Source organism: Nicotiana sylvestris, chromosome 8 (assembly GCF_000393655.2).
Source record: "Nicotiana sylvestris chromosome 8, ASM39365v2, whole genome shotgun sequence".
NCBI classification, from domain to species: Eukaryota; Viridiplantae; Streptophyta; class Magnoliopsida; order Solanales; family Solanaceae; genus Nicotiana; species Nicotiana sylvestris.
In genome coordinates, this window is record NC_091064.1 from 2,824,336 (window position 1) to 2,835,492 (window position 11,157).

Below are 11,157 nucleotides of genomic sequence, written 5' to 3' on the forward strand. Positions count from 1 at the left end.
CTCCGTCCAAGATTTAAGTGCTTTTAAACCCGCAGCTCTTTTAGACGATTGTGAACTAGACGAAGTAGGGGTTGGAACATTTGGCCTAGCATGCTCTAAGGCAAGTTGATAATCATTATAAATTGTTTGAGCATTGATTTTAATTGAGGCTTTTGCATCTGCAAGTGTAGCAAATTCCTCATTTGAAAGATCTAAAGCCTTATAAATATTTTGAGTACCAAAAATGAGGACCTCCTAATTTCATTGTAGGATTTAACATTGCAGCAACACCATAAATATGAGGGATAGGGAAAAAAATATTTTTTAAACTTTTCTTTCATTTCATTTATAGCAAGTTGATAAATTTCCCCACCCTTCGAAAATTCAACAAACAAATCACATAGTGCTGCAACATAAACTAAACAATTTGAAATAGTAGGATAATATTGCCCAGAAAATGCATTTGTAGCAATTTGAAAATGTTCTAAAAAATCTATAAGAATTTTAACATTCGTCCAATCTTGAGTAGTAAGCATTTCATCATCATCCTCACCACCTACCCGAGCATTAAACGTTGCATTAATTGAGTTTCTATATTCATATGCAACTACTAAACTTTCGTACATACAATTCCATCTAGTCGGGCAAGCTTTAGGAACCTTTCTTTCTCTAAGGCCATATTCATCACATTTTTTAAAATATTCTCTAAGTCTACTTCTACGGTTTGAATAAAAAAACCAATTAAGAGTCATTCTAACCTTTTCAATTTCTAAATTTAAAATTCGCATACCATCACCGACAATTAAATTATAAATATGACAAATACATCTAACATGGAATATATTCTTAAATGCAGGATTTAATGTTGTTGTAAGTATGCCTATAGCACTAGTGTTACTAGCAGCATTATCCATAGAAATTGCCATTATTTTATCTCTAAAGCAAAAATATCTACAAATATCTGCAACAGTGTTAGCTATAAACTTACCTGTGTGACATGAATTAATTATTCTATACGCAATAATGCGTTTTTGCATTGTCCACTCCTCATCTATCCAATGACTTGTAACAGTTAGATAATCACAATCATTACCACTTCTACCAATATCAGTAGTAATAGAAATCCGATTAGTTATATGAGTAAATAAATACCGCAAATATTGTTCATATTCATGTTTATATTTATAAATATCGCTCTTAACTGTTGCGCGAGGCCAACCTTTATAAGTAGGATTAAAAACTCTTCTAATATAATGCACCCAATTAGGATTAGAAGGAAAAGAATAGGGTAAGCACATAACGGTAACCATCTTTGCTAATTCTTCACGATCTCTATTTGGATCGTAATATAAAATACCTCCGGTCACAGTGTTAATTCCTGGTTGAACTAGATTTGAACCTGTACTAGGGTTAACATCAGAATCTACATGTGTTCCCTCTAGCTGCGCTTTCATTTGTAAATATCTAACTTATCCCTAGGGTGTGCTTTTATGTGCCTAGTCAAACTACCCGTGCCGCTACGGTCTCCGGTATATTTATGCGCCAGTAATTTCCCACATGTTTTACACTTAGCCTTATTTTGTTCTCTTACTTGAGTAAAAAAATTCCAAACTAATGATGTTTCTAGGCGTTTAGGAGGTTGTCTATTAAAACTAGGGGTTTCTACAGGTGGGTCGGGCGGTACATCAGTTGGGTTATTAAAAGGACTAGTAGGTGTATCATCTAAATCCGGTTGGGTTTCATCTTCATCCTCATTTTCAAAGATAGTTTCATTAGGATAAAGAGCATTCATAGTTTCATCATCTAAATTTTCACCTGGTGCAACATTATGGCAAAATTGACTATCGAAAAATTGAAAACAGGGGTTATCACTATCAAGAATAATAGGAGCAGCAGGACGTCTACCAGGTCTGGGTCGGGGAGCCGGGGAGCCGGGGGAAGGGTAGTAGGTTGGCCACTACTTTCACCAGTTTTAGCTTTACCCTTACCACCAAAAATATTTTTCAAAGAAAATGCCATATTAATTATAATTATACTAAATAAAACTAACAAAACTATAATATTAAAACTTAAGAGTTGGAACGCGTTTACCGAATTGCCGAACAACTTCTTGAAAATTGAAAATCGTTGAAGACTTGAATACTTCAATTCACCAACTTCACAATTTTTCACGAAATTTCAACAATAAAATAAGCAATTATAGTAGAGAGATTGAGAGAGATTGAGAGAGATTGATGAAGTAGTGAGTAAAAATGAAAGAATGAGGGGGTATTTATAATTGAGAATTAGGAAAAAGTGTATTTATATAAAGTTTGGTGTTAAAATAAAGTTTGAGGGCCAAATGGCTATTTTTGAAAGTTCCAAACGGGTCAAAATTGCAGCCCAACGGTTACTTTTTTAATTTTTGACCGTTGCTATTTTTTTTTTTTTTTTTTTAAATTAAAAAATAACCGTTAGGCCCGATAAGACCGGCTCAGGCCCGCCAGCCGGTCCCGGGCTCGTGAGCTATTTTATCATACCCGGCCCGTCCCGGGCTTTTTGCACCATTAAGGACCGGCCCGCCAGGCCCGTTTAGCCCGTTAGGACCGCGGGTCCGGTCCGGTCCCGGTCCCAACCTGGCCCACCATACAGCACTATATGGGACAATGTTCCTTCATCAGGGGGAAACTTAAAATTTCACTTAAATTTTTTATTTTTCTCCATTTTCCATTCAACATCTTTTAAGCATTTAATATACTTAAAATCTCAACAGGGTCGCACCTCAAGAAAGTGTGATATAGGCGGTCTACCCGATACTTATGTAAGCAATCTACCTTTGATGCAAGTATCACTGCTAATTTTATTGCTCGAACCCATTGGTCTCTAACTTTACCGTTTATCCGAAGCTTCCTTTCACGCACACTCTTCATTGCCGGTCAAATATGACTGCTTTTAAAACTTTAGCCCGATTTGCTGACCAAGGGAATCTGACCAAACTTGACACGTAGTATATACATAGTCCACATTATATATTACGTGTTAATTTACTAATATAATATAATGATGAAAATGATGACTTAAGATGCTGATGTGATGCTGATTAGGTTATTTCTATTAAACAATCTGGGTAAAGTTATCTCCACGTGACCTATAGGTCAATGGTTCGAGCTCCAAAAGCAGCCACTAATATTTGTATTAGGGCAGACTGTCTACATCACATCCTTGGAGTGCGGGAGAAATTCAAAAATAGTCAGATTTACAAGTGGTCATTCAAAAATAGCCACAGTTTCAAAAGTAATCGAAATTTAGCCACTTTTCATGTAAATATAAATCTGAATGAAAACGCTATTCAAAATCCGAAAAAATACTCCAGCATAATATACTGGAATTTGGAGCACCGATGCTCCAGTCTCCAGTATATTATACTGGAGCCAGCAAAGTATACCGGTCCAGCATAATATGTTGGAAGTTCATACACAAGTGCATCGAAATCCAATATATATTATGCTGGATCGGTCTCTGTTGCAGCAAAATAATAGCTATTTTTCAATGACTTGGCAAACACTGCTATTTTTGAATAACCAATCCGAAAACTGGCTAGACCATGCTATTTTAACTTGGAGTGCGACGATTCTCTGAACCCTATGTGAATACGGGATACTTTATGTACTTTTAAATCTCGCAAATATTAAAATGTTAAGTTTCCAAGTCGGTGGTGGATGATTGCTTCCCAGAAACTACCTAGTCTACCTCAAGTCTTGTTTTAATGTATTATTTGTTCTAAACTTTATTGAAAATTCCATTAAACTATGAAGTAACATCCACAACCACAAACCATTCAAGTAAAGAATACCTTTTCATTTCTCATATTTTTAGCTAAATATTTGCTTCAATCTTAAAACAAAATGGCTCGTGAATTAGATATGGCTAATGTTAAAGCTGTTGTCTCTACTGTTGCCTCTGTTGCTGCTACAGCAATGCTAGTTCGTACCATAGCAAATGATTTCATTCCAAAAGAATTCCGAAGCTACATTTTCGACAGTTTCCACGACATTTTTCGTCGTTTTTCTTCTCAATTCACCATTCTTATCCATGAATTTCAAGGACCATCCCCGAACCTGGTGTTCGAGGCAGTAGAAGTTTATTTAGGAACCATAGTGAACTCTTCAACTAAGAGTATTCGATTAGGAAAGACGGAGAATGACAAGAATCTTGTCGTTACAATGGATAAAGACGAAGAGATCATCGATGTTTTTGAGAATATTAAGGTAACATGGAGAATGGAGTGTAGGCGAATCGAGTCAGGGAGCCAGAATGACGAGATAAGAGATATGATTGCTGCATTAAGTAGTGAACTTAGATGTTATGAGTTGAGTTTTCACAAGAAACATAAGGAACTGGTATTGAAGACGTACCTGCCTTACATTATGGAGCGATCAAAGGCCGCGAAAGAAGAATCCAGGGTTATAAAATTGTATTCGAATTTCAGAAACTGGGGTTCTGATGGTATGAATCTTGAACATCCTATGACATTTGATACTCTGGCCATGGACGAAGAGATCAAGAACGCGTTAATTGATGATTTGGCTTGTTTTGGTAAGGGGAAAGATTACTACAATCGGATTGGGAAACCTTGGAAACGAGGTTATTTGTTATATGGTCCTCCTGGAACTGGTAAATCGAGTTTGATTGCTGCTATGGCCAATCATTTGAACTATGATATCTATGATTTGGATCTTACTGAAGTTCGTAGCAATTCAAATCTACGATCGTTGTTACTTGGCATGTCGAGCCGTTCAATTCTTGTGATCGAGGACATTGACTGCAGTATCAAGCTAGAAAACAGAGAAAAAGAGGAAGAAAAGGAAAATAAGCACAACAGGGTGAGTATATATACCAATACTGCATTCAAATTTCTCTATAACAGTTAATTCTATATAAATAATACTTCGTACAGAGGTTTGACTGTACATAAATCGATACTATAGTCGAACTTCTATATAACAATCATCCACTATAACAACAAAATTTTCTTTAGAACCAATTTTTCATGTTATAATATATATTTTCTATAACAACACTTCGTTATAACAACTAAAAATATTCAAAACAAATGAGGCTGCTATAGAGAGGTTTGACTACAGTTCTATCATTTTGCAGCTCGTATCACATATTTTCTTATCTCAACTCATACTTTTCACACATATGTTGCATAATATATGTTCGTCATAGCATCAAAATGAGATTGTTATAGAGAGGTTTGACAGTACGTAAATCGATACTATAGTCAAACTTCTGTGTAACAGTCATCCTCTATAACAACACTGTGCTATAACAATACTATAGTCAAATTTTACATAACAGTCATTTTCTATAACAATATTTTGCTATAACAACCAAATTTTCTTTGGAACTAATTTTTTATATTATGCTATAATATATATTCATTATAACAACATAACCAAAAAAATATACGAACAAATGAAGCTGTTATAGAGAGGTTTGACTATAGTTCATTATTTTGCAACTGACATTACATATTTTCTTACCTCAACTCATACTCTTTATACATATGTTGCTTCTGTTTTCGCCAGGTGACACTGTCGGGAATACTTAATTTTCTTGATGGGATTTGGTCGTGTTGTGGAGAGGAACGGATAATCGTTGTCACGACCAACCACATAGATAAACTGGACGCAGCACTGCTGCGTCCAGGTAGAATGGATATGCACATTCACATGTCATATTGCAAGTTATCCGCGTTCAAGCAACTGGTTTTCAATTACTTGAGAATTCAAGAACATGAATTGTTTGATCAGATTGGACAACTCTTAGAAGCAGTGGAAGTTACTCCTGCAGAAGTTGCAGGAGAACTGTTAAAGAGCAAGAATCCAAATATATCTCTTCAAAATCTTATTGAATTTCTTCAAAACAAAATTGCAGAAAATAAGATGAAAATTGAGATGGATTTGACAATGCAGAATGAGAAACCAGAGGAAGAACCAAAGGATACAACAAATCCTGAATCTACACTTGACTCTTCTGAGAAGCTCACGGCCGCAGAGACGAAGCTAGCCTATTAGGTGCATGTTTGACAGACTGAATCTTTTTTGTTTAAATACTGTATTTGTATTAGAAAACTTATTAAATATATATAAATATTTAATTGCGAATCCAGTAATTAAGATGAGCTGTGAGTTCTGATGACAATTTTAGAATCCATAAACTCAAATCTTGGCTCCGCCTCTGACTCTTGGCATAAAAACTGTCGGTCAACAAAAATTGATATGACTAATAAGCGTAACTTTCAGAAGGCGATTACTACAACTACACCTCAATCTCAATCTAGTTGAGGCCGGGTATATGAGTTCCAAACACTCCAAAATTTGTGTTTTTCAGGCAAATAAGAAGTTTATTTGGATGGTTGTTATGTATCGTTTCATAATGTATCGTATAGTATTGTATTGTACTGTATCGTTTTGATGTATATAATATTTAAATAGATTGTATTATTTTTCGTTGTTTCATGATGTCATGCACCAACAATATGAAGAATGAACTTGCAATATTAAAAAAGAAATAGTAATATTATTATATATAAAGGATAAAATAGGATTTTTTAATAATAAAAGAGGGATTTTTTAATAATAAAAAAGAGCAAGATGTGGGAAAAAAAGAGGAAACGGTGCAACCACACCAAATCGGTCGTTCCATAAAGTGACACTTTTTATCATTACATAACGACATATTTAACGATACGATAATAAAATTAACCATCAAAACAAACATTTAATTTAAAGTAACAATACGATACAATAAAAACGGGTAAAACTAGGGACTCTCCAAAATCTTATCCCTATCTCTACGCTAACATATAAATGTGGAAAAACTCTAGTCAAATGCTAGAGCTAACAAATGTGAAATTTATTCATTTAAACATATTCAGATATAAAATACAAAAGCAAATCGTAATTGATTTGAGCACTTGTTTTCAGAATCATTTGAAATGACATTGAAAACAAGTTATTTTGGATTTTGAAGATTTGAGTATTATAAATTGAAAATTTCGTCTTAATCCAAATCGTCAATCCAAAATACCCTTTGGACTCATCAGTCCAACAAAACTGATTGCCATTCCCAAAAGAAAAAATAATATTGTATAGCCGCTCTTAAAATAATAGCCGGATATATATATATATATATATATATATATATATATATATATATATATATATATATATATATATATATATATATCGGCAATCAAATATAAATAGTTTCTGTCATAGGGAAAAAGTGAAAAAGCCTACCAACCTATCCAAAGTCTCAAAACATGAAATGAGAAATAAATACTCAGAACGAGATTTACAAGAATACAAAAGCCCAAACTTGTTTTAAACTTCTCTCTCCCTGATTGCCTATATAATATGCTCAGGTGGTGCGCGCGAGGGTGGACGTGTCGCGTCCCACTCAACGTGTGTAACTAGAAATTTTAGGAGGTCTTGGATGCCTTGGCACGACTTCATTACCGTGCTGCTTAACCTGCCCTCATTTGCTCGCCCTCTTGGACGCGAAGCATCCCTCTTAGTATCCAAATTAACCTAGGACTTGTTCTTGCTCAAATCGCTCCGCATTTGTCCCCTCTTCAACTTCCCTTATCTTTTAACATATCCTAGATACTTCCCAAATGGAATTAATCAAGTATTCCAATGAACTATGATCCTCATGTGGGTCCATACGTACTTTGAGGTTGATTAAGTTCGATGAATCTATAATTTCCAAGAGGAAAGTCGTATACTTTCAAAGTAGATGGAGCGATCAAGTGGCCCTTCTTGCCCCAACATACATCCAATGGTATAAAGTGATGCGTCGATATGAACATGGAACTCCTTGAAATCGAAGGATTGAGGCTAACAACAAACACTCATCTGCACACTTAAAGGCTTAATCCTATTTTTTCTTTTTTGGTTTTCCATTCGGTATCCGGTACCCGTATTGAGACCCGACTAAATTCAGATTCGTGCCGAAAAGTCCCACACTGGGGGGTAAAGCGCTTCCTATCAAAGGTGACTCCATAACCAAAGTTCGAACGCGAGACTTCTGGTTAAGGATGAAGGGATATTTACCACTACACTACAACCCTTATTGGTGGCTTAATCCTATTTTAAGCTCGGTACTAACGTGAGTTAGGTATGAAAGTTACGAAACTTAATAGCGTTGGACTATATTTGTAGTGATCGCTTGCTTTAATATCTAAGGTATACTCGAGCACGATTGATATAATAAAAAGACTGTTGTATAAAAAAGTAAGTAACGTTCGATCACATTGAAGAAGTTGTCTCTACCTGCTTAGTCTTTCATTTTAAAAATTAACATAAACTTAAGTAAAAGAAAATAACTAGAATTATGAACTACCAGCTAATGATTAATATAATTCCTATCTATTCTTCTCTTCTGGGTAGTAACGATAGATCCATTGAGATCGATTCAAATTGAAAATACATATTTTTTATTTTATATGCATGCAAGATATATTGGGGTACAAAGAATTCTTTTTTTTTTTTTTACAGTCGTATCTGTTAGGACCGAAATAATCAGGTGTCATGCGTAATCTAGTAAAACAAATCTTGAACGACAATAAATCAAACAACAAAAGAGAAATATACCAAAAGAGACACAAACATTTAACGTGGTTTAGTCCAAACAAACTGTTACTTTATTATTTGCAAACTCGTGCACTTCACTTATTTCATTATTACACAGGGTACGAAAGTAAAGGATACAACAAATTAAAAGGCGATAGCAAGCCTATCGTCAATTAAAGAGGTCTGATTGTATATAGTGTTTGAACATAGTCTATATACACATGGGATAATATGGCGAGTTTTGTGCGCAAACACAACAAATCCAACAATCACTACAATCAGCGCTGGTAGTACAAGCTCTAGTACAAGTTTTAAGATCATTAGCTTGTGGAAGTAGTCTCCTCTGGACTGTAGCGAGATCATGATCAACATTTGGTGTAGCCATCACCGATGTCCTTTCGAGCCACGAAATATTCGCTGAAATATTAACCATGATAATAATTATTAATGTCAAAAGCAGTCTGATTTGACAAAAAATCACACGTCAAATTGTTAGGACCGAAAAAATCAGATGTCATGCGAAATCTGTCAATTGACCTACGTCCACGGCGGAGATGAACAATCCACCATATAAAAGAGAGTACAAAATATTGAAAGAACAACCTTACGAAGATGCAAACACAAGTGACAGACTAACACTTGTACCGTAAAGTTCTCCCCCTAAACATGACTTTTAAACGTAACCTCATATGACTATATTGTGGATGCTAATGAATCGGAAGGAAGGATCCTCAATTTATAAAAGTCCAAACATTTTTCCTACAAGAAAAAGGACTAGCCAAATATGGAAGATTTATAATTTTCTTTTACGGAAAGGAAAACCAAATTATGATAAATATGGTGTCCTTTCTTCAAAGGCGGATGCATGAATTAAATTTCATGAATTCAACTTTTAAGAGTTTTAGCATTGAACCCAATATATTCTTAAACTTATGGGTTTATATCTACTCTTTTTGCAATTTTACTGAATTTTTACATATATTTTTTATTCCACGTCGAAAGTTATGGGTTCAATTGAACTCGTTGATAACACGCTACATCCGCCCCTGCCTTTTCTTCAAGAGATAGAAAAATCAAATATGATAAAAATATCAGGATAAATGCCTAACACAAATGTCATTCATATGGATATATCATTATCAAAGCATGCATATGAAATACTATGAGATAATCACATACAAAGTAAATATAATTAGATAGAATTATAATATAGAGATAAAGATATATGAATACCAGCTGCTGATATGAGAAGAATAGTAAGGATGAAGCCAAGCTTATGTACCATCATGTTAGCCATTAGTACTTCACGCTTTTTTGTGTGCGCATCTCATTGCTCTTCAAATGTCGTAATTTATAGACCTTCTTGAAGCGAACGAGCTCTCTAATATATTTTCTTATTTAATTTTTTATAATTTATTAAAATGCTTTTATTTTTAGGTCATGTGCGTAGACTTTATTTTTTTAACGTAAAGTTATCTGCAACTTGAACTTCATTACTCCGTCACGATATTCCAAAAGTTAATTATGATCTAATTTAAGAAGTTTGACATTTGCATTAAATTGTGCTTTTCATCACCCTATTAAAATAATGATCTTATTTGATTTTAGATCCAATATTTTCGCAAGATGCATATTAGTATTGATGATCAGAAGTTCCACTACATTTTCTAATATCAACTTGGCAAATTGACTATACTTCTAAACTATGCATAGTTCACTTCATTAAAAAAATATTCGTATTATTTTTTAGGTGTACACATTCTCGAGGTAGGATCTTAATTGATTAATAAACAAAGTATCAGATTGAGTTTTTCAAGTAGCTCTAATTAGTTGTGAAAACATTAAATAAAACTCTGCAAATTGCTCGTTTTTTTGTTTTTGTTTTTTTGGTGTATACGTAATCTTAATTCAAATCTATTTGAAATGCAAGAACCTATGGCATTGCTTCCTCAAAATTGATTAGTCGCTAGAATTAAGCAGATACGAAGGAAGTCATTTTTCACGAAAATATTTTCAATTAAAAATATATTTTCTTAGAAAATACTTTTTAGTATTCGATTGGTCAGTGAAAATATTTTTTGAAAAAATAAATATTAAATATTAGTAAAAGTATTAGCAAATTGAAGAGTTTAATGATGATTTTTTTTCGCACAAATTACGCGACACATTAAACATTTACACTGTATTTGCTATTCGTAGCTATACTTTCATCAAATTTATCATTCTTAGTTGTATTTGAATTTCACAACAAATCCAATGAACAAGAGATTAATTATTTTAAACTGAAACACGAGAGTGCGCACTTAGTTAGTGGAGGTCTTGAGTCCGACTCTCAACAAGAGCATTTTTGTAATGATCTGACTGGTCGTTTTAAGTAGTTTAGCCCCGATCCCCTAAATCATGATTTTTCTATGCTGTATTGTGGTTATGTAACTTTTTGGGGTATTTGGTTTTGGTTTTGGGGGAGTTTCGGAGTGAAATGGGACACATAGTCTCTAAGTTGGAGGTTTAAGTCGTAGGAGTTGACCGTCGTTTGACTTTTGTGAAGATGACT

The 11,157-nt window shown here is 34.1% G+C and overlaps 1 protein-coding gene and 1 long non-coding RNA gene across 2 annotated transcripts; one reads left to right on the top strand and one right to left on the bottom strand.

The window, feature by feature from the left end:
• Window positions 1–3,756: 3,756 nt before the first annotated feature.
• Window positions 3,757–6,143, top strand: LOC104232292 (AAA-ATPase At3g50940-like). Its single transcript, XM_009785462.2, has 2 exons — window positions 3,757–4,841; window positions 5,553–6,143. Exons 1-2 carry the CDS (start codon window positions 3,864–3,866, stop codon window positions 6,039–6,041), a joined length of 1,467 nt encoding a protein of 488 aa, XP_009783764.1. The 5' UTR covers window positions 3,757–3,863; the 3' UTR covers window positions 6,042–6,143.
• Window positions 6,144–8,621: 2,478 nt separating this feature from the next.
• LOC138876553 (uncharacterized) lies at window positions 8,622–9,927 on the bottom strand. Its single transcript, XR_011401886.1, has 2 exons — window positions 9,837–9,927; window positions 8,622–9,020 (listed from the first exon to the last, which is right to left on the bottom strand). It is a non-coding gene; the product is annotated as an uncharacterized lncRNA (long non-coding RNA).
• Window positions 9,928–11,157: the final 1,230 nt, after the last annotated feature.

Coding starts and splice junctions, on each gene's coding strand:
- LOC104232292 (XM_009785462.2), top strand. CDS start 3,864: ATGGCTCGTGAATTAGATATGGCTAATGTTAAAGCTGTTGTCTCTACT. Junction 4,842..5,552: donor AGGAAAATAAGCACAACAGG/GTGAGTATATAT, acceptor TGTTTTCGCCAG/GTGACACTGTCGGGAATACT.